Source organism: Zootoca vivipara, chromosome Z1, assembly GCF_965207765.1.
Source record: "Zootoca vivipara chromosome Z1, rZooViv2.hap1.1, whole genome shotgun sequence".
Classification (NCBI taxonomy): Eukaryota; Metazoa; Chordata; class Lepidosauria; order Squamata; family Lacertidae; genus Zootoca; species Zootoca vivipara.
Window position 1 is genome coordinate 50,131,744 of NC_142583.1, and position 24,690 is coordinate 50,156,433.

A 24,690-nucleotide genomic window follows, 5' to 3' on the forward strand; every position below is an offset into this window, starting at 1 on the left:
ATACTAATAATATAGGTCAAAGTGTCAGTCATTCTACGATTAAATTGGGTGTGTGTGTGTAAAATAGTATCCCTTTTCTCCCACAGTACAATAGTGCTAGAATATAAATTACCAGTGAAAATGAAATAATAGTTCAAAGCACATGGGGAAGCGAGCTCAGCGTTTAGAAAGTATTTTTTACGGCACGATGAAACATTGAAGACGACGGTAACCCATGTACTTTGGGGGTGTGCTGGTGAATAGTTTCCAAAGGCAGGATTGGAGGGCCCTATAGTCTGTGACCCCATGATATGCTTTGTTTCGCCGGGGCAGCTGCAGTTATCAACAGATGTTTCGGCAATAAATAATTGGTATCATCTCAGAAAAGGCCCATCTACCTGGGGTGAGGGGATAATGTGGGCAAACACTGTTCCACTATTACAGTCACATTAATCTCCCATCTATCCAGGTTTCTCAGGGAGTTGGCTGCAGGTGTTTATCCTGGGAGAGAGCAGACAAATGCTCTTGAGTCCGAGGGCTTTGTGAGCATTGTAAAAGGGGGTCAGCCACCGCCATAAATTTCCATCTGAGGCCACACACCAAAAAAGGGAAAGGGAAAGGAGGGGACAGGGAGGAAGAAAACACAGCAAAACAAATTCAGAATCACAATAAAACTCCACTTAGCACTAGGGATTTGTAAAGCAAGGGCAACAACAAAACCCTCCCACTTTTACCAAGGGGCATGTAAGGTGCTCCACGCAAGTTAAACCATTCACTTACAGAAGGAGAGAGGAGCAGTGATTTAAGGAGGCAACTTCCTATCCTATCCTACACCCAGATACAAATGGAACCTGGTTGCAACTAACAGGTCCCTCCCTCACTTAACCCTCTCTGCAAACACAGCAATTGTTCTGCAGCAAATTCCCAGTGGTTGTTGGAGCTCTGGTGTACGCAGGTTTAGGAACAGCTTGCTGGATCAGGCCAATAGCTCATCTAGTCTAGCACAGGCATCCCCAAACTGCGGCCCTCCAGATGTTTTGGCCTACAACTCCCATGATCCCTAGCTAACAGGACCAGTGGTCAGGGAAGATGGGAATCGTAGTCCAAAACATCTGGAGGGCCAAAGTTTGGGGATGCCTGGTCTAGCATCTGGTTCTCACAGAGGCCAACCAGATGCCATGAGCAGGATTCGAGCACAAGAGCACTCTCTCCTCTTGTGCTTTCCTGCAACTGGTATTCGGAAGCATTGCTGCCTCAGACTGTGGAGGTAGAGCATAGCCATTGACAGCTCTCCCCTCCATGAATTTGTCTAATCCTCTTTTAAAGCCATTTATGCTGGTGGCTGTCACTGCCTCCTATGGCAGTGAGTTCCATAGTTTAGCTATGTGTGAAGAAGAGGAAAGTTTTTCTCCCTCTCTCATTACACCAGAACTCAGGGCAATCCAATGAAGCAATTAATGTTGGAAGATTCAAGAAAGACAAAATAAACTATGGATTTTATTCCCACTAGAGGCAGTGATGGCCACCAACTTGGATGGCTTTAATAGAGGATGAGACAAAGGCTAAGAAATGTGTATGCAATCAGGAGTGGGGGGCGGGGAGAGGACAGAATAAATAGGGAGAAGTTATCCTCTGTTCCTCAAAACACTGGAGTCATAGGGTAGTCCAATACAATTAATTCAGGATAAACAAAATTAAATACAACTTTACTCAGCCCATAATTCACAGTGAAAATCACTGCCTCAAGACGTTGCCAAAAACCCAACCAAAACCCAACACAGATGGCATAGTCAAATTCTTGGAGGATATATCTATCCACTTGCTATTTGCTAAGTTAACTAAAATTGGACCCACCACCTTCAGGGCTTACACCGCAGATGACATATGTAACAACAAGTGAAACTTCTCTGCATCATGCCTGACAAGTGACCTTCAAAGGGGCATTTAGCTGCAACTCTTGCAGATAGAGTGCTAGACTTGGACCTTTTAGACCATTGGTAAGCCTTTAAACCACAGAGCCTAGGGCTTGCCGATCGGAAGGTCGGCGGTTCGAATCCCTGCGACGGGGTGAGCTCCCGTTGCTCGGTCCCAGTTCCTGCCAACCTAGCAGTTCGAAAGCACCTCAAAGTGCAAGTAGATAAATAGGTACCGCTACAGCGGGAAGGTAAACAGCATTTCCATGTGCTGCTCTGGTTTGCCAGAAGCGGCTTTGTCATGCTGGCCACATGACCTGGAAGCTATATGCCGGCTCCCTCGGCCAATAACGCGAGATGAGCGTGCAACCCCAGAGTCGGTCACGACTGGACCTAATGGTCAGGGGTCCCTTTACCTTTACCTTTAAGCCTTTATATCTGTAATTGCACACATTTGTATTTGTTCCAAAGAACACATGAATCTCCTGAATGAGTGGGCTTCTTCAGTCACTGGGGAAAGTCCCCTTGTGCAGGATCTCTATGTCTACACCAGAAAATACACTGCCTTCTGGTCCAGCGTGCATATCTTGCAATATGTAAACAAAATCAAGGCATTAACTCAAACGCAACTGATAAGAGTAGGAATGGGGGTCACTGAATTAAATGGAATCAGGATGACAACTCTTACCTAGCAGAAACAGCAGTGAAGGATGGGGGTCACCTATATAAAAGGAAGGCTACCATCTGTTAGGCCACTGTACATCTAAGTGCTGTGAATGCAGGTTTCAAAGGCAGGTGTCATATACTTATACCAGTAACTCGGGCAGCCTTGCACTGATCACATCTTTCAAGTTTGTTTTGTCTTCGAGGTCTACGGCTTGTTTGTATTGCCACTTTTCTGGCACAAAGGGCCACTTCATTTCCTTTGCCTCTTCGATGAGGGTCCTCAGATCATCAGGGAGCAAAGCTGAAAAGGTCAAAGTGCAGGTAAGTGATTCAGCCATGAAGGTTAGAAGGTGGCACCAGACCTGCTGAAAGCATTCCCTCCACCGTTTTTGCCTCTCAGCTGTCACTTCTCCCAGCCGCAGAGTAATAATGAGAGGTTGCCTGTCATCAGGTGACCTCCTGTGCTCTGCCCTGCAGGTAAGCTGGAGCTGTATGTCATTAAGAGAAGGGATTTTATCAAGGAAGTGAAAGACTGCCCTTGCTTTGTAGGTGTGAGTGGAGAAAAGGAGGCAGAAAGGAGCAGAGGAAATGGATTCCTCTACAGTGTGAAACATGAGTTTGGAGCCCTTAATGTGCAACTTGATAGCTAACTCAGTCTTCTGAATCCAGAGGCAATATACCTTTAAATACCAGATGCTGGAGACATGTAACAGGGCAAAGCCATTGCTGTCACATCTGACTTGCTAAGTTATCTGGCTGGAAATAAAATACTGAATGGAATTTTAGTCCAACCCAGAATGAAGGGTCTTTCAATAAATCCTTTGGTTTAGGTCTGAGAACTGTAGTTTCTTAATATTCCCAATCAATGAGTTAGGAGAAGTTTAAGAAACAGCACTCTTCCCCAGAATTTGTCTTTTGCAGAAACTTAGGAAACTTAGGAAAAGGATGGTGAATGAGATCTGGCAGGTGGAAGGATTGGTGCGAAGTCAGCCAGTCACCCCCATCGTTCTGCCCGGACACCGAAGTCCAGCTCCGAGGGCCTTCTGGTGGTTCCCTCACTGCGAGAAGCCAAGTTACAGGGAACCAGGCAGAGGGCCTTCTTGGTAGTGGCACCCGCCCTGTGGAAAGCCCTCCCACCAAATGTCAAAGAGAAAAATATCTACCAGACTTTTAGAAGACATCTGAAGGCAGCCCTGTTTAGGGAAGCTTTTGGGGAAACCCAGCCAGATGGGCGGGATATAAATAAATAAATAAATAAATAAATGTAAACCACTTTGTGATCTTCAGGTGAAGGGCAGTGTAGGCATTTAATAAATAACAATAATGATAACAAGCTTCAGGCTTTGAGTTCAGTTAATTAGTTTAAACTGCTGCCATAAATGATGCCACACTTTTTTATAAGCAATATGTGATCATTGCAGGATGTTTTTTATTTTTTATTTTTAAAAAACACCTGCTAGGGAAGAAGATATCTGCAATTGAAGCATTTAACTAACCTGCAGGGATATAATCCAATGGAACAATCATACCCACATTGTGACATTATTCATATTATTGCCTCTCGGACTCAAAGTGGCTAGCTAATACGAAAATGAAAATCTAAGGGAAGTAGGTCCTAGGGAATCTCTTAGCCTTGGTTCCTTTGCTGCTTGAAGTAGTTTACCTGAAGGGCCATGTCTAATGTAGTGATTAAAAGGGCACTGATGTACCTTATCTGTAACTAAGCTGATTATTTATCATACTCTCCAGCATTTAATAAGGGAAACCGAAGAAGAAAGAACTACCTGATTAGAAGTTCAATAGCCCATTCTAAAGAGTGATAATAAAGCTGAAAGGAATTTGTGAAAAGGAAACAAAAGTGCCTTTTGTGGGATGAAATGAAAGGAAACCTTACAAGAAAAAAAATACACCAGCCCTTTACACATAGCCTATATTCCCAAATGCCAAAGAGCTACAGACAACTATCATCATGGCCAAAGGAAGCAGAAAACTACACAAACAGAACAGGCCCTACATGAGGTGGATTTAAATTTCCCCAAATGTCATCATGATTGATTCACTCGGGCAAAGTAGCTGGCACTATTGAAACAGTAGAACTAGGTGGAGAGTCACATGATTTGTCTGTCAAAAAGGAAAATCCAATATGTGTGTGTGTGTGTGTGTGTGTGTGTGTGTGTGTGCATTTTAACAAACAAGCAAACAAAATTCAGATTTATCTATTTAAAAAATAGTCTGCTTAACATAGGACCACTTCCACCCAGCAGTTTATTCTGCGCCTGGTGCTGCTTGTGCAAGTCAGTTTTGCACAATGTCCCCACTATGCTGTCCTTATCAAAATGCCACCCCATATTCCCCCCTCTATTTAGTTCAGATCTACTGTTTCCAGGAAAATAACATAAAATTTAAAAAAACCCAAAGCTTCTGCAGAAATTATAGATCCAGATTAAATGAAGACGATAGGCAAATGGGCTGGCATTTTAATGAGGACTAGGTTATTTGAATGCTGCAAAATGTGTTTGCCAGAGCAGCAGCCAGTCCACACTAAGTGTCTGTGTGGAAGCACCCGAGACCCTACTATGGCAGTAAAGGGATGGAAGGAGGAAGTATGGTTGAAAGGATTTCAACAGTGACAACTTAAGCATTAGGTAACGTACAAAGTCAGAATTTATGGAAGTACAAGATTAGGTTCCGAACTGGCAAAAGTACTGCAACTATTTAGTACTTCTAAGAAGACTTCCTAGAGCCCCATTGAACAGAATGGGTGTTATTTCAGAATAAAGGCACAACTTGTGGTAGCTTTATCTGGAGTAATTAATTTTGGAAGAGCTAGCCATGGTAATCTGCTGCAGGAAAAAAAACCCATAAAAAGGTTTCTGGACACAGTAACAAGTCTTGTGCCATTCTAAGGAGCATCTCCACCCCCACCGTTCAGCCTGGACACTGAAGCCCAGCACTGAGGACCTTCTGGGGTTCCCTCAGTGCGAGAAGTGATGTTACAGGGATCCGGGCAGAGGGCCTTCTCAGTAGTGGCACCCTCCCTGTGGAACGCCCTCCCGTCAGATGTCAAAAAGATGAGCAACTATATAACCTTTAGAAGACATCTGAAAGCAGCCTTGTATAAGGAAGTTTTTAATGTTTGATGTCTTACTGTGCTTAAAATTTCAATTTGTTGGAAGCCACCCAGTGTGGCTGGGGCAACCCTGTCAAATGGGAATAATAATAATAATAATAGACTAACAAATGGATCATGGAACGACTATGCACAGGAAAGAGTTTGCTTCATCAGATGACCTAATAGTTCACCTTCCTATTTCAATAAATGGTTTCTTCAATAAATGGTTTCTTTTTCATATCATAGTCAATAAAACAAAAACTCTTTCAATGTGTCACTGGCATTTACGTGCCACTCTTCAAAGTATCCCTTGCCTGCAAATGTTCCTCCAAAATCCTGAACCATTTTTATTTTCAAAACACTTTTGTAGATGATGAACTTTTATATATAGAGAGAAAAATCTGGGAATTCAAATGTAGGGAGTTGCATTAGGGGAAACGGTCAAATGCTTTAATGAAGGGGATATACTCCCAGTGAAAGGACAGCAAACAGCCGGCATTCAGAAGTTGCATTATTCCCCCTCCCCCTTTTTTATAATTGAAATTTATGTGCATCACCAAACTTTGGAAGCATTGTTTTTCTTAAACGAAAACCGCTCCTTATAGCCTCATGTTTACTGAAGCTTTAAATGAGAACTGACAGCAATTCACTGGTACAAAGTGGGCTTCCTTCCCTGCCTGCCTCCTAGCTCACATCCCATTCATGTCCTAGAAATCCAGTAATCTTTTGACACTTATCTGCTAGGAGGTGGGGGGGGGGAGAGAAATAGGGCAGGCCGGGGATGGGGTGGAAGTTTAGGGCAGTCGGCTGTTTTGCACCCAGTACTTGTCACTGGGATCTCACCTCTGTACTGCTGATGCCTGCTTTCGTCTCTCTTTGACTGGTCCTGCACCTCTGGTGAGATCTGATCCAGCATCTGTTTGCATTCCTGCAACAGAGCGGCCATCGTTCTTTGATTATCCATGCTGCTCGCTTGAAAATTGGGTGGGGTGTGCGCGTCTTTGGGTGCACGGCGATCAATTACCGAGGAGAAGACACAAATTCTAAATGAAAAGGATCCTTTCTAGGCTGAGATACCTGGTGAACAAAAGAAGGGGAAGGATGATTAACTAAAGCATCATCAATTATCGGCAAGGCTCAAGCAGGGAGGGATAATAGGGGGAAAACATGACAGTCTCAGGGGACTTTATTAGGGAAGGGTGTGAAATTACTCTGGGGTCCGTGTACCACAGCATGGAGAGAAGGAGGTTGCTTTTCAATACCCCTGTAAAAAGCCCCAAACAGTGAAGTGGCCAACCACATGCGCACACATAGAATCCATTTGCAGACATGTTGGTTCCATGCGGTCAAGTGCTTTATGCTGGAACCCTCATGTTTTAAAGACCTTTTAACCTTGCTCTGCAGCGAATCACCGTGATTTCTAGAAATGCTAGCTGAGTTACATCACATATTCTTTCTGGAGACAGTAGGAAGCACTTTGGCAACAAGCGCTTGGATAATTGTACACACATGGTGGATGGGGAGAGGCAATTCCCTGCTAACTCCCCAGTCAACAAAAAGACACCATTCAGTTTTCCCTGCTATGCTGCTGTATTGGGGCAAAACAAAAGAATTATGAAAAACAGAAAGCAGGGGAAACAGCACCTCAATATCTAGTTCTCCCTCCCAATTCTCTGGAAGTTCTGGTGAACCTCAGGCTGCATTCACATGGCAATTTATACCATTTTCACGACTTCCCCCTGTTAATTATTTCCACACGATGCTTGAGCTTTCACAGGATGTAAAAGCCACATCTGGAACTTTAGCAGAATATATAGTGCAAGTTTAGTGCTCAATTCCATGTTAGTTGCTTCCAGAAAGAAAAAGCCTGTTTGCAAATAAGGTGGTTTCTGTGGGTGCCTGGTGATGCAATTGGATGGTTCCCTTGTCAGAGATTCAGTATCCACCACTCACCATGTTAAAAGGTTTGTGTGACTCAGGCCTGGTGTATGTAAACTGCGGCAGCTAACGTGAAAGATGCAAACAGAACTGTAGCCAGATGCAAACAGAACTGTTTTCTAATGTTGCTTTCACACTGTGGTACCAGTTGTGAAATGTATAGGCAAGTCACACTGAATTTCATTCACACCGGTGGATGTGGTGCAGGGGTCAGCAACCTTTTTCAGCCATGGGCCGGTCCACCGTCCCTCAGACCATGTGGTAGGCCGGATAATATTTTCAACAATAAATGAACGAATTCCTATGCCCCACAAGTAACCCAGAGATGCATTTTAAATAAAAGGACACATTCTACTCATGTAAAAACATGCTGATTCTCGGACTGTCCACGGGCCAGATTGAGAAGGCGCTTGGGGCGCATCTGGCCCACGGGCCGTAGGTTGCCTACCCCTGAAGTGGTGTTATGCAACAACAAATATCACCAAGGCACCAAGCCTTCTGCAAATGATGCACAACCCATGAAAATGGCAGGAAACAACTATATGCTGCCCCAAATTTTGTCACTTTACTGCCACGATTTCCTGGTTTATGGGGGTTGCAAATGGGTTGTTCCTGGAAACAAACTTCTGCGAGATTTCTGGAAGTGGCTTTGATGCCTAAATATAATGCAGAAATTAACATCGGGGAAACAGAATAAACTGCTGTGTGAATGCAGCCTCAGGCTGTAACGTTGTAGAGCTTCCGCATTCTGTTTTAAAGAACTGCTTCCGGCATCAGTTAATCGTTGCAAACCAGTGAGAATCCCTATTTACATAGGTGATCTTCATAATTTTATCAAACAACAAGGAGTGGCAACTTGAAGGATAACAAGTTTATCGTGTCATAAGCTTTTGTGAACAAGGGCCCACTTCATCAGATGCGGGAAGCATTTCCCTCTGTTACGTTTTCTGCACCTGACAAAGTGGATTCTGGCCTACAAAAGACTGTGTTAGCCTTTAAGGCGCCCTCGAGACTCTTTGTTGTTTTTGCTGCAAAAAAACAAAACAAAAAAATCACGCAGAATTACTCATCTGGCAACTCTGAACGTTATATGCTTTTAAAACTGGGTGCAATATTGGAGCCATATTCACAGTATAAAATTCTGAAAAACCAATTAAAACCCCTAAGCCCTTTTCGCTCTTAAGGCAAAAATAAATAAATAAATCTCATCCTCATTTTGATCTTTAGGCTATGCTACAATTCCAGAGAGACCAATGAGGAGGAAGAAACAAAGACCCAAGGAGCTCCACGTGGAGACTGCATTTATGGATTAATCCCAACAGGGAACAGATAAAGATCGTCCCATGAGTGTCCAGTGGGGACTTAGCGCAGTCAATTGAGAAAAGCAAATCATTATTTATGGCCAGGGCTGTTTTGACTTTCAAATAAACATTTTTAATTATTTTAAGTGCTACACTGAAACTTCCCCTTTCTCTGGGTGGAAAATTATGGTGGCCCATGAATGGAGACACTGGTGATTATACCAATCTTTTAGTCGTGTAAGGAATCATTTGTAAAGCGGAGACTTGAGGGAGTGATGTTTAAATTACTTGGGGAACTGCAACATCTGGAAGCACAAGGCTCATTACTAACATTAAGGGTTCTCTTATTTCCCTTTTTGGGGTTGTGTGCGTGTTCCCTTCTTCTCTAAAGTCTCCAAACAAGTAAAAGATTGGGGTCAGTGGAGAAGAATCACTTTCACAAACCCCACTATACTGTATGTAAGTAATTCAAACTGATGGGATAGCTCAGTCAGTAGAGTAAAGGTAAAGGGACCCCTGACCATTAGGTCCAGTCGTGACCGACTCTGGGGTTGCAGCGCTCATCTCGCATTATTGGCCAAGGGAGCCGGCGTATAGCTTCCAGGTCATGTGGCCAGCATGACAAAGCCGCTTCTGGCAAACCAGAGCAGCACATGGAAACGCCGTTTACCTTCCCGCTGTAGCGGTTCCTATTTATCTACTTGCCTTTTGACGTGCTTTCGAACTGCTAGGTTGGCAGGAGCTGGGACCAAGCAACGGGAGCTCACCCCGTCACAGGGATTCGAACCGCCGACCTTCTGATAAGCAAGCCCTAGGCTCAGTGGTTTAACCACAGCGCCACCTGGGTCCCTCAGTCAGTAGAGTATGAGACACTTAATCTCAGGGTTGTGGGTTCGAGCCCCACGTTGGGCAAAATATTCCTGCATTGGACTAGTCTTCCAACTCTATGATACAATGAGGCATACATAATTTTCCCATTCTGATATGTCCATACTCCGGCCCTGGCTTCAATCAGGAGTAACTTCAAGAGTGATACAAGAGTGATACAACTTGGATTCAAGAACTCTGCTTGCAGAACAAAGCTTTTCTGACCCACCTTTGTAAGCACTTCAGTCCCCACCGCCTGTCACTCATGAGAGTTGAGGGAAACTTCTGGAATGACAGAGAATGTGGTTTTGTCAGAAGCTCGTACACCTAACTTTTGCTGGTTTCCTCCTCTCACTTGCAGCTCCTCATGGCAAATTCTAATTCATTCTGGAGAGTTCCCTGACTTCCATGAGGAATTCCCTTCCGCTGGTGGCACGGAATGCTCTAGCTCTGGTGAGATTCTGGTGCCAAGTCAAAACAGATCTTGTTCTCCCAGGCATTTTGTGATGCAAATCTAGGCTTAGGCAAGGGCTGTGCTGAACCCTAGCTATTATCTAGGATAGTTTCCTAATCAGTGGCTAATTTTAGTGATTTAATCCTTGTTTTCTTTACAACATGGTGTGTATGCGCAGCCTTTTTGCTCTCTGCTGCAAGTCATCTAAAAAGCAAATTTAGGCTGCATTGCTATACCTGCTTACTTCTGAGTAGAAGTAAGAGCCACATTTTAAAATGATATACCAAATGTACAGCCAAGTACAAATTCTCCCCCGCCCCTTCAGCACTTTGAAGTATGTGCTTGTCAAAGCCACTTTGAACCCATGTCATTACGCTACACTGCATTTTGCATCCACTCATTCTAAAGGGCCAGATTTTGCTCCCTTTGGAATTCAATAGCATGAGTCCCATGGCCCTGCAGAGGGAGACATGGGCTGAGCACCAAACGCCTGGCTGTTGAAAAGGTCAGATTTAAATTTTAACTTTCAAGTTAATGAGGTTTCTCTCCTTATCAAAATGAGCAGAGCTGCATTTCTTCCCCTTGTACTTTCCTACAACTGTAATTTGAAGTTAAATGTAAATCTGAGGTAGGAATATGGTATCTTAAATGATATTGCATATTATAATATGATTTGAAATGTTAGACTATCACCACACAACACATACAATTTGTGGGGAAGCTGCAAGTTTTAAAAACAGATATATTGTGATGTGCACTGTGGGTTGTAGGTGAGCTGGGGAGGTCTAGATGATATTAACTGGATTATAAGCATTCACTTTTCAACCCATTTATACTTGCTGAGCTTATCTCTTTGTTTGTTTGTTACTTGGTTGCAGGATTTAACCACAAGCTCTTTGAACACACTGGTGTAAATACCAACCCAAGCAGAAAACTAAATCTTCTTTTCCCCTTTTCTTTCATAAATAGGCCAGCACTTCTCCCCACTGGCATATGTTGAAACCACAGCAAGAAATTGGTGGGATATTTCATTTGTAATGTGCTGAACGAGAGATAGAGCATGGCTATTTGCTCGAGGGTCTGTTACCATCTTACTCGTTTGCTGGTTTCAAGTTTAAACGCCTTTTCTTTTTGTAAAGCTTCGTATGCCGAACGACACCGGCTGTATTAAAATAAGGAAAACCCTGACTCAGGGACAGCCTTTCCTAAGGCAAGCTCTCTTGTTAATATGCACCCACATGAAAGGGTTTCTTTTCTCCTATAGAACTACAGTGTGCGTGTGTGTAAATTGCAAGGGGCTCATTGGCATAAATCTCGGCTGCGACCTCTGAGGTAAACGGGATTTACATTACTTTCTGACAAGAATTAAATGAAGGCCTTGTGGATGTATGAACAGCCTTCTAGACTGCAACAGATGGGCATGAATGTGCTCCCTAGGCAAACTATCAGTGACATCTGTGTCCTCCAAATTCTGGTGGTCTCAGCCAATTAACAGGCAAAATGGGAAAAACGGGGAGGGGGCGAGGAGGGCTGGTTCCTGCACAGTCTACCCTACCCCCTTCCCTCAGCAGTAGCAGAAGTGCTTGTGTTTAGAAATGAGATCAAGAGTAGCCTGGAGCAGAGGAGATTGTATTTTTATTTTTTTTAAAAAGAAACTACAGAGATTAAGCTTTACGAGGTGGACTTGGGTTATATTACAGTAGATATTAGGGAAGCACTGTATACCTGGTAGACCTTTATAAAGCAGGCTGCCCCTTTTCTGTTGCTGTCATTTATGCACCCCCCTCCCCCCAAAAAACCTGGTATCGCTGAGGTTAATTAGAATCACAGAATTTTAGAGTTGAAAGGGACCCCAGTGGTCATCTAGTCCAACCCCTGCAAGGCAGGGATTACAGCTAAAGAATTCATGGCAGTTAGATAACCAACCTGTTTAAAATTCTCCAATGAGGGAGAGTCCATCACCTTCAGAGGTAGTCCATTCCACTATCAAACACTGCTGCCATTATTATTATTATTATTATTATTATTATTATTATTATTATTATTATCTTACCCTTTCCCCTTACAGTCACAAAGTTCTTCCTAATGTTTAGCCAGAATCTCCTTTTTTGTCATTTGAATCCATTTGTTTGGGTCCTACCCTCTGCAGCAGCAGAAAACAAGCTGGCTCAATCTTCTATGTGACACACACACACACACACACACACACACACACACACACACACACCTAAAGCGGTTCCTACTATTCTCTATGACAGGGGTGGAAAACCCTCAGGCCTGAGGGATTAAGTGGATTATGCAGTTAATTATATGATGGTCTGTTTGGGACTCTGCACAATAACATTGTTTTTAAAGCATGCACACAAAAAAGACAGCTGAGTACCATTTTATCCATATCAGCAGACTGCGGGTGTGGGACACTGATTGGTCTAAGGCCACCTATAGAGTAAATTGTTGTTGTTTATTAAATTTGTATACTGCCCTCCATGCGTAGATCTCAGGGCTGTTCCCTACATGAAAATACAAGAAAAACACACACAAAATACAAATAAAAACAAAAACCAATAACCCCCCTCTCCACACACATTTAATAGGGTATCAGATGTAATCAGCCAAAGGCCTGGTTGAAGAGGAACGCTTTTGCCTGGTACCTAAAGGTGTATAATGAAGGCGAGTTCATGGCAGAGGAGAGACTCAAAGCCCAAACTCACAGCACAATCCCACACATTTTAAACTTGGATTTAAGTACTGCTGTATTCGGTGGGGCTTACCCCCAGAAAAATGTTCATAGGATTGTAGCCCCAGTCTCCTAGCAACTAGGTTATGCTGTCTCTACTTGCGAAAAACATAATGTTCAAAGCAGCCTACTATATAACCATTGGGTCATAATGCTTCCCTCTACAGAACCACAGGAAACTTGCCTATAGTAATTCAAACTATGCAGTACTGTCAGTTCTGATCATCAGTGGCTTTCCATGGGACAGAACCTGGGACCTTTTTGCATTAAAAACATATTTTCCTTGAAACAGTATTTCCTTATGATATGATTTGTTCACATGTGATATTCATTTGGGATACTAGTACACTAAAACACAAAACTTAATTATATTTTGTTTCTTAAGAACGTAAGAAGAGCTTGCCAGTGGATCAGGCCAGTGGCCCATCTAGTCCAACATCCTGTTCTCACAGTGTCCAACCAGATGTCTCTCTGGGAAGACCACAAGCAGGATCTAAGTGCAACTGAAATAAGCCAAAAATAAGCCAAAAAACAAATAAGCTTCTGACTTCTTTTCTCTTTTCTCTTCATGCAACGGTTCTTCATGCAACGGTCTTGCGTTATAACAGAAAGCAAATTAAGGCTGAGAGTTAATTCATACCCCACTTTGACTAAATACAGCACTCTGTCCACTGGGCTATTTTAGTCCTCAAAGTTTTATCTGTACATGACATAGAAATTTAATATAATGGGCTATGCAGGATTTTCTCCATTAATCTTACCTTGCTGGGATATTCTTTTGTTTTTTGCAAGCATACTATGGTCTTGACCAGGGGTCAGCAAACTTTTTCAGCAGGGGGCCGGTCCACTGTCCCTCAGAACTTGTGGGGGGCCGGACTATATATATATATATATATATATATATATATATATATATATATATATATATATATATATATATATATTGGGGGGGGGAGTGGAAATGAACAAATTCCTATGGCCCACAAATAACCCAGAGATGCATTTTAAATAAAAGGACACAATCTACTCATGTAAAAACATGCTGATTCCCGGACCGTCCGTGGGCCGGATTGAGAAGGCGATTGGACCGGATCCGGCCCCCAGGCCTTAGTTTGCCTACCCATGGTCTTGACCCATAACGATACAGTATAGTTTCACAGTACAGTGGTACCTTGGTTCTCAAACGCCTTGGTACTCAAACAACTTGGAACCCAAACACTGCAAACCTGGAAGTAAGTGCTCTGGTTTGCGAACTTTTTCTGGAAGCTGAACTTGCTCCATTTTGAGTGTTACGCTTCCGTTTTGAGTGCCACACTTCTGTTTTGAGTGTTACGCTGAGGTCTGTCTGTTTTTGCTATTTTTTTTGCATTTTTGTTTTTGCGGCTCTTTTTGTTTTTGTGACTGTGTGGAACCCAGTTCAGCGACTGAATGATTGATTGTGTGCCTGCATTACATTGTTTACTGCTTTCATTTTATGGATCAATGGTCTTGTTAGATAGTAAAATTCATGTCAAATTGCTGTTTTAGGGGTTGTTTTTAAAAGTCTGGAACAGATTAATCCATTTTGCATTACTTTCTATGGGAAAGTGTGCCTTGGTTTTGGAACGCTTTGGTTTTGGAACAGACTTCCAGAATGGATCAAGTTTGAGAACCAAGGTACCACTGTCTCATTATTCTTTGCTTGCATTACTGCTGCTATGTAGCTTTCCTTATGCAAACTGGTGAAAAGTGTACAACTGAAAGTAGGGGAATTCAAGACTTTGGAAAGCAGTTTGGTTGAAGAGCTTTGATTATCGGAGAGCATCAAGTCTCTAACAGTGCAGTTCTATGCATGTCAACTCAGAGGTAAGTCCCATACAGTTACTCCCAAATAAGCATGCATAGAATTGAAGCCTAAAGGTGTTCAGATTGGAACCAGGTTATTAATTAAGCCTAAATACAAAACACACCTGATAGGCTTCGACCATCTTACGTCCGTTCCTCAAAACATTTAGATCTTTTAAAACATATAAAACGTATCAGTTCAACATTACCTTATACGTATTACAAACCGACACCCAGAGGTGCTTTTGGACTCGCAAGAGGGCAGAACGGGGGGCGGGGGCAGGGGCAGGCGAAACAGGGGTGGGGCAGAGGGTAATGGAGCGTAACAGGGTGGGACATGCTTAAGCACATGGGGCCGGCAGCAGAACACCCACACAAAATAGCCGCTGCCAGTATATCGGCTGCAAAGTTCTTACCTGTTATGATACAAACTAAGACCACTTCCAAACTATTGGGAATTTGATGGTGGGATTCGATCATATTCTACCAAATTCAGGTTATGCAGTTAAGGTGGATTGGGCACTCTTGTGCAACAAACCCCACTTTCAAGAAGAAAAGAAAAAACAGGCTTTCACAGCATATACTGCAAATTGACAGGAAAATTTGCTGGAAAGTGTGGGATAACAATTGCTTGACGTGACATCATATAACCTTCCTGCAAACTTTCTGCAAACAAATTAAGATAATGCTCAACAAACAGGCCGCCTAGAAGCAACCTAAATGTTGACATGTGAGAACAGTGCTTTTTTTCTGGGGGGGACGCAGAGGTATGCATACCCCTAAACATTTTGTGAATCTAAGTTTGGCCTCATTGAGGGGCAGTATTTCAATATGAGTAGGAAAATGAGAGTACCCCTAAACATTTTTAAAGAAAAAAAGCACTGTGCGAGGATTCACACGAGAAGCCCTATTCATATCAGACTTTATTTAATGTGAGGAACTTTGTGAGCCTTATGTGGTTTACAGCTCAGAAGTTGAGATGCAGCTAATTTTGCAAAAGAACTGAAAACATGCTACCGGTAGAGTGTGCAGTGAAACATTTGCTATTCATGCTTGAGGCTAGAACACTAAAATGCAAAAGTGTCTCTTTCCCCCTGAGAGGTCATGGCAGGTTTTGCCCATTTGCCCATGAAGAATAAAAGTGTTCTATAGGCTTCAACGACTCCTAAGAAAGGTTTAGAGCAGAAAGTTCCTCTGGTTCATTTCGAAAGCGTGAGCTCACATTACTTGCTAGCATTTCAGCTCCCCCTCAACCCAATAGCTTAGGATTTGGGCGGCTGGTTGGTTGGTGGGGGGGGGGGAGAGGCGGTGGTTATTGCAGTTTTGAAGGGTTTGTCTCTGTAGACATGGAGAGCTGATGATACATATTCATGAATGAGAAGTCTTCCCAGACCCTGTTAACGTTGACAAAGACTACGCTGTTTCACACAGCAAGTGGACGGGAGTTGCGGGTGACGACGGCTGCAGGAGAAGATTAACTCCAAAAACAACCTTATTCCTTGCGTCACTTGGCCTTGCCTTCCTAATGATTTCCACAATTGTTGTTTTGGGACAAGACTGCCATTCAGAGATGGCTCCTTCTAGCCATATTCGGATAACAACAATTTCCTTAACTTCTGTTTTATTGGACACCACCAAGTAAGATCAGAACAGAAAGGAAGCAGTTTCACTGATTCACAGGCTGGAGTTTGGTCACTTCAAAGGTAACTTTGATCTAGAAATATGTGGTGTACCAAATTCATTATGTCTTTTTAATGAGCTTTTCAAATTTATTGCTCTTAATGCCAATTCCCTTTTCCACATGCAGCCATGTCTTGTGAGATGGTCGTATTTAGAGAGAAACAGTCCAAACTTGTACTTTTAAGGTCATTACTAGGGGAAACAACAGGTGCTTTTGTTCTCTAAATTAGATTCTGCCTTTGGCCACGTATTTCTTTTACTTTGTAAAATCCCCCTGCCCTAATGGAAGTGCATATGGAGGAGAGGCAGAATGTGGGACTAATGAATAGAAGAATTCATTGATAGAAACCTCATGAGAAAAGTGGGCGCTTTCAGATATGCCACCCAAGCCTACATTTGTCCCAGGCAACAACCAGGTTTCAGCATGGCTTCAGAGCACTGGCATATGTAGAGTGGAGCTAGAAACACCGGCCACATTTGCATTTAGAATGCGTCATCTAGAATAATCTGCACGTTTCTTTTGTGGCCCACACAACCCTGTCTTGCCACCAAGGGCCATTCTCCTGGAGGATGATCACTTGGGGATGAGGGAACAAGCCATGCTAGGTTTGGCCTGGGACCAAATGCTGCTCAAAACTGACCATGGGTTGTGCACGGGTTACAGTTAAGAAGAAATCATGGTAACAGGAATTAAGAACAGTAAAAACAGAGTGGTGGGGAAAAAAGCGCTTTTAATAGTAAGCTCATTATTATTATTGGATTTTAACGTGGTGCTCTGGCAATGGTTCAATCAGCGTAAGCATTCCAGCTAGCCAGACAGAACCGCCAACCCTCTCCTATCCTGCATTCTGTTCTAGAATGCTCCCCCCAATCTAGAACAGGGGCATCCTAGGCATGCAGGGGAGTAGGGGAGCCCTGCTATGGTAGGAGAAGCTCTTCTGCAGTTTTCTGCTAGCCGGATTTGTTGCTTCGGTCTAATTATTTAGTTGTATAAATAATTGTATTTCATTCTGGGATCTCTTGATGAAGGATGGTATATAAATAATAATAACAATAACAATAGTTGAATCCCACCCATTATTAGCATTAGATCACCATCAATACCATTATAATTTTAGCAGTCCATTCATCTGAAGAACCCTTGCTTCTCCATTTCTTTGTCATGTTGCACCAGAGTGGAAAACTGGTGGTCCTCCAGATATTGCTGGACTACAGCTCCCATCATCCTTGACCATTGTCCATGCTGGTTGGGGCTGATGGGAGCTCGAGTCCATCAACCTCTAGAAGGCCACGGGTTCTCCAGCCGATTTAAATTATAGCATGCTTTCCAAGAATGTAAAAATAAAAGCAAATATACAGTAGCTTTTCCTGGTGAATCAATTCGTCTTACGGTGCCTATTAGTTACTTTAACTAAACCATATATAAAATGGGGGGGAAGCAAAGCACCACTGAATTTAGCTTGACTTAATATGCTGCTGGTGGTGGAGAAACTATAAATTACCTCAGAGGGTTTACTGTGGTAAAATCATGCTCTCCCTCCCACCTACCCCTGCCCGTCTGATTAACATGAAGATAAAGAAATTTGTCTCTCAGAGTGGACTATCAATGCGCTAAGCTCAGTTTCGAGGGTTTATGTTATCATGCAATGTTTGCTGTAGACATTTCCATTTCATTAGCATATTCTGCTTTACATGAAACCCAGCGATGAATGCTCCTCCTGATCTGAAGCTAATCCTCTTTAAAGAGCTACAGGCTATATTACATGTGGCCCAGCCACAGCTATGCCATAGCTGAATTGCTTTGAAGCCTATTGAACAGTGTTCTCTTGTGAGACGATGCACAGGCCTATAAAACCAATGCCCCTTCTGTGTTGTGAAAGCCCACTGTTTTTTCAAGAGGAAGGGTTTTTATAAGAGGACAGAAACTACCCCACCCCTCCAAGCAAGGCCACACCACTCATGAGAGAAAGATGATGCTACACTTCCTATATCGTTTCTAACCACCAACTCATAAGTTGCACCAAACAAGATTAGAGTAAATGTTGTGTATTGCATTTAGCATTTACATTGTTTGGAAAGCAATAATTGAAAGGGAATAGATTGTTTAACATCATACTGGTCAAAAATTCGTAACATGCAAAAATAAAAGTCATCTTCTGCGGTTTACAGAATACAGCTTTTGATGGGTAGCATCCTCTATAATAGCAGTGACCTTAATTCACTGAGTACCAATCCTTGTATAGACAAAATAGCTTTGGAAGACTTGAAAAGACCTGCAAAAATATAATAAAAGTTAGCGGGGAGGAGAAACAAAAAGGTTAGGGGACCACTCCTCACAAAAAAACCTGAATGAGGACTGAGGTTAAATAATCACAGAATGGGAAAATCAGATGAAGAGAAAATGGAATGGAGGCTCCCCCAAAAGGCAATAACTGGCTGGCTGGCATCCTGAACAACACTCCATTCCACATTGTAACCTTTTCCTTGGTGGACCCACTTGTACACTAATACTTCACAGATTAAAGTGGGTACAAAATAAAAGGGTGTAATGAAACTGAGTGAATATTAAGTAATCCAAGACTTATAAATGGTGTCTTTGTTGAAACAAAAATAAATAAATAAAATGGTAGCTTTTCAAGCTGTGCAATGTGAAAATCCTCTTTGGGCTGAATCATGCGGCATTTTTAGCTACTCATGTCCATAAAGACACTTTTATTTTTTTAAAAAAACACCTTATAATAAACAAGACTTATGAATACTTCGATCCACATAAATACACTTTCCAAAGATTTCCCAGAATCAGCCTTGTAAATAAGTTCACAAAAGTTACTAGCCTGCAAGCAACCCCTCCCTGCTGTGGGTCTGCTATAAGATTAGTAGCCTGCGTTTCCATGCTGACTGCAGAGGAAATGAAGCCCTGTGCTTCACAACTAGCAGAGAAATGCAGGATGTTAGGCTCTAAGCAGGTTAGTTAAAAATGGGCCTTCAGCCAAGTGGCCTGGTGGAGGAGGGATGGACTAAACCAAGGTTTCCCAAACTTGGGCCGCCAGCTGTTTTTGGACTACAATTCCCTTCATCCCTGACCACTGGCCTTGCTAGCTAGGGATGATGGGAGTTGTAGTCCAAAAACAGCTAGAGACCCACGTTTGGGAAACCTTGGACTAACCTAACCCATTCCCACCTGCTCAGTGAGCTAAGTAGACTAAAAGGACTGACTCTTTAAAATGCTGGTGCCAATGTCCTGTAAGATGATGTAATGTAATCTATTCTGAATTTCAGTCTGTCTCTATTAAAACAGCATATTGGCTATTACTAAAGTCATTTACAAACCAACCAACCAACCAACCAACCAACCCACAGGCACTCAACATGAAATCGCGTAATGTGGTATTGGTAATCAGATGTGTGAGTGTGCCAAACCATTGCATTGAGGTATACAGTCATACCTCGGTTTAAGTACGCCTCGGTTTGAGTATTTTCAGTTTAAGTACTCCACGGACCTGTCTGGAACAGATTGATCCACTTTACATTACTTTCAATGGGAAAGTTCGCTTCAGGTTAAGTACACTTCAGGTTAAGTACGGACTTCCGGAACCAATTACACTCATACCTTGGGTTAAGTACGCTTCAGGTTGAGTACTCCGCAGACCCATCTGGAACAGATTAATCCACTTTCCATCACTTTCAATGGGAAAGTTCACTTCAGGTTAAGTACGCTTCAGTTTAAGTACTCCACGGAACGTCTGGAACAGATTAATCCACTTTCCATTGCTTTCAATGGGAAAGTTCGCTTCAGGCTAAGTACGCTTCAGGTTAAGTACAGGCTTCCGTAACCAACTGTGTTTGTAAACCGAGGTACCACTGTAAAGGGAATCAATCTACCGGAAGTCTCTCCAGATGAGATGTGTTGCTGAAGGACATGACTGTGACAACCACCGTGTGTTGTTTATGAGTCATCTCATGATACGGTTATTAGCCTTTGTAGTCCTCATGAGCAGCTGTGGCTGTTAAAGAGCTCCTGGCACTCTGCTGGGAAAAGGATGTTCGGGTAAAGAGCCCTCTTGAATTCTCCCTACACTTTTCAGTTCGCTCTGGCTTTCACTCTTTCTGAACCCCTTTTCTACAGTAGAGTGGAGTGCTGTTGCTGTGCATTCACCACTACTTTACGGCTGCGCTTGCCAACATTGGCACAAAAATACCATTTGGAAAGGGCCTGCAATATTCCCTCACCTGAAAACTCAAGAATGTTTGCTTTAGTTCTTTCCAGCCTTTGGGTTGTCCTTCTCGGCTGCTCCTTCTGCAGAACTTTTTGAAGGCTTTGCCTCTCTCACTACGTGAATCCAACTGGTCAAGGAAAAACAGTGTCTTTTTGAGGGGCAAGGGCTTTCATACAAAGCACCACCCAATTCCTCCTCCCTCTCAGCTGCTATTTATGCTAAAGGAGGCCTAACTCCCATTGCAGAGAGCCACTTCTTCTGCGCAATGACCAACCAGACACTTTTGGGAAATCCATGCAGGGCATGTAGGCAAAAGCTCTCGAACCAATGCTGGGGAGCAACAACAGCTTTATGGATTCATTCCTGAGAGCTTCTGAAGGCAAATATCCTGTGCTGAAGCCCTGCTCTGTCTTCACGACCACCCTGATTCTCTTATTTCTGTTCCTTTATTCTCATTGCAAAAGGAACGGCAACTCTCACCAAGATACAATTCCCAAGGACGGTTGAACTGATTTCACAGAACGAACAAACTGCAGCCAGCTACAAAACTGGGGTAGCTCAGTTGGCAGAGACTCTTAATCTCAGAGCCATGGGTTGAAGCCTCATGTTCGGCAAAAGATTCCTACATTGCATGGTTGGACTAGGTCACCCTTGGGGTGCTTTCCAACTCTACAATTCTATGAAAACTGATGGCCTATGGGGATTAGCTGACATGTAGAGCTAGCAGAGGGACATCTTGGGGTGTCCATCACAGCTTTCTTCCTAGCCATATGGCAGCAAATATCCAGCAAAACCAGCACTGAATGGTTGTAATTCCAGCTTTAATCTCTGGCATCTCCACACAGGGCTGAGGAAGACCCCGTCAAAAACCATGGAGAGCTGCTGGCCACTGGCAATTAATGAATACAATACTGAGCTAGATGGACCAATGGTTTAACTTGATATAAGACAGTTCCTTTTATTCCTATGAAGTTCTGGAAAGAAAGGATTATGGAACTGGGAAATCACTGAAGAGACTGCATAGCATTCATCCAGATAATGAAAAACCCTCGACTTACGAAGTACTCGACTTACGAAATTTCGAGTTACAAATGAAAAAAAATGGTCTCACGCTTACATTTTTTCGAGATCCGAATGGAAAACCGTTGCGGTTTAGATGGGTTTTTTTCGATTTACGAATTTTAGATGCAGTTTACTCGACTTACAAATCTTTCCGTTTCCAATGCATTCCTATGGGAAACCGCTTTTTTTGACTTACAAACTTTTCGACCTACAAATGTGCATTTGGAACGGATTAAATTCGTAAATCAAGGGACCACTGTATAGACATGTAAGATTACTTAGATCAGGGTCAGATTATGACCTTTAGAGGACTTAAGCACAGAAAATATTACAGTGCCCCCCTTATGTAATAGATATATTCAGGCGTGGTGCTAGGGCTTTTTGTGCCCTAAACAAAACACCTTCTGGCGCCCCCCGGGCGCGCATGCATCATGACGCATGCATCATGATGCACGCACGCACGCCGATGCCCCTGCGTCACCTCCATTGGCGGGAGGAGAGCAGGCCAAGAGGGGAGCTCGGCGCCCTCCCCCGCCTGTGGAGGGGACGTTTGAGCTCCTCAGCGGCGGCTGCTGCAGTGAGTGAGCGGCGGCAGCAGCGCCCATAGCTGAAGGCTTCAGCTGCGGGCGCTGCCGCCGTTTGCTCGCTGCAGCCGCTGGGGAGCTCACAGCATCCCCTCCGTGGGCGGGAGGGCGCTGAGCTCTCCTTTTGGCTCGCGCTCCTCCCGCCTGTGGAGGGGACGCTGTAAGCTCCTCGGCGAGCGGGCGGGCGGCGGTGGCGGCAGTGCCCATAGCTGAAGGCTTCGGCTGCGGGCGCTTGCCGCCACTACCACCGCCACTTGCTGCGTCCGCCGCCGCTGGGGAGCTCTCGCCGTCCCCTCCATAGGCGGGAGGGCGCTGAGCTCTCCTTTTGGCTCGTGCTCCTCCCGCCTGTGGAGGGGACGCTGTGAGCTCCTCGGCGAGCGGGCGGGCGGCGGCGCCCATAGCTGAAGGCTTTGTCTGCGGGCGCTTGCCACCACTACCGCCGCTGCTCGCTCGCTGCGCCCGCTGCCGAGCTCTCGCCGTCCCCTCCATAGGCGGGAGGAGCGTGAGTGCGCGCCTTGGGAGGGCGGCGGTGGCGCAGCGAGGGTTTTGTGGGGCAGGCTCGGCAGCGCCCCCTCCATTTTCGCGCCCTAGGCAATGGCCTAGTCCGCCTAAATGGACGCACTGGGCCTGGATATATTGCGGTTACAGGTAGGTTGCAGTTATCACATTATTTCAATCTATGTTAGTAGAATGCCTCCTGCTTTAGGTGAGGGTAAGTAGTAAAAAGAGAACAGAAAAATGGGGGCAGAGTATGTGTGCAAGGACTTGAAACTACTAGGGAAGAGTAAAGTGGGTGTGAGCTCCTTTCCAGCAGGTGCCTAATCTTTTCACACAAAGGTTGCACTTCTATGCACACACCTTTAAGCCCAACTGAACTTATTTCAAACACAGTGACCTGGGCTGCAGTAAATCACGTTTTAAAACAACATGCAACTAAGTGCTTTTCAATATTTCTGTTTCATGAGATCTGCTGACCTGGAATTTCTTTTCTATTTCTCATTGATTTTGAATCACTGATGTCATGATTTTAGATTATTATCCTTGATGCCTTGCTAAAGCTTTCCTTCCACATCTCACATTACTCTGCATTATATCCAACAGAACACCTTGCTTGTCACTCATTCTTCACTTTCTCTCTCTCCTGGGTATAATTCCTCAATTGTCGTACTTTCCAATTCTCAAAAACAATTACAGCCACAATCTCACTGTTGGGTTTGCTGGAGAATGAAGAAGAGGAAGCTTGTGTTGCATCTGCCGTTGCTGCCTCTGCACCTGCTCTCTGGGTGAACAGAGGATTTAGTCTCCATGGTTGTCAGTCCAGAACTTTCAACCCTGATCTTGTCAAAACAGATGCACGCGAGGACTTGTGTCGAGCTTGGTGAGATTACTCTTGTGCACAAAAGCAGTCACGTGCTTATTAAGGAAGGACTGAGTCCTTCAGAAGAACAAACAAACAAAGCATTGATGGACAATGTGTGCTGATGAGTATGTCTGATGCAACATTGCCATCTAGAGACTGGGAAGCAAATACACTGGAATAGACTTTCTTCAAGACCTATGGAGAGTTTATCTAAACTAAAGGGTGATAGGATGGATCTTTTAAAAGAAAATAGTGTATTTTTATTATTTGGAGGCGGATATATATCTGCCCGTTAGAGAAAACAAGACTTCCCAGATCACATTTTTATATGCTTCTTTCAGTTTAACTATAGTTTCCATACTTGGTAAATTGAAACATGTGATCAGCTTCCACTCTTCAGATCCCCCCATTTCCCCCCAAACCTTTCACTTCTTCCTTTCACTTCCAATATTTTGTTTGTGAACAGAACTTCATGTGAATTTCAAACATATGCAGATTTTAAATGGATTTTCTGGAAATCAGTGGGGAACATTCCGGACAAAATTAAGCATTTTTCAAGCACATTAAATGCAACAGGACACGTTTATATGTATTGATTTCATTCCAAAGAATCAAACTGCTGTAAAAGTGATTAATTTTGGCTGCATTGTGCCAAATATTTATTTTAAACACTGTATGATAAAAACATATTTCCAGTATATTTATTGCCTTAACCTTTCCATTCACCTATTCCTTTCTCACAGAACTTATCAGTTCAAAAAATTCAGGAGCGCTGGATTCCTGTTAGCCACACAGTGCTGAGCTCTGGGCATGTGACAATTTCTTCCTTCTAATCCTGGTTTCAGACAAACTAATGTTTGCTGCTTTGTCCAAACTGGTAAACTATGGTTTGCACCTGTTGAATCCAGTTTGTAGAGCAAGTGCAAAAATAGTTTGGTGTCTGGAACGTAACTAGTACTACTACTACTGCTACTACAACAACAACAATACTTTTAT

The 24,690-nt window shown here is 43.5% G+C and overlaps 1 protein-coding gene across 3 annotated transcripts in view; it reads right to left on the bottom strand.

Moving 5' to 3' along the window:
* Nucleotides 1-24,690, bottom strand: part of ALPK1 (alpha kinase 1) — a 55,160-nt gene that overhangs the window by 26,930 nt on the left and 3,540 nt on the right. The window contains exons 2-4 of one of the 3 annotated variants that reach the window (XM_088660440.1): nucleotides 10,006-10,061; nucleotides 6,514-6,747; nucleotides 2,705-2,859 (exon numbers count right to left, since the gene is read on the bottom strand). In XM_088660440.1, coding sequence (XP_088516566.1) covers nucleotides 2,705-2,859; nucleotides 6,514-6,634 — 276 coding nt within the window. In that variant the 5' untranslated portion in view covers nucleotides 6,635-6,747; nucleotides 10,006-10,061. Of the gene's footprint in view, nucleotides 1-2,580; nucleotides 2,860-6,513; nucleotides 6,748-10,005; nucleotides 10,062-24,690 lie in introns of those variants that run through there. The other 2 variants (XM_088660439.1, XM_088660441.1) reach the window with 2 other exon arrangements.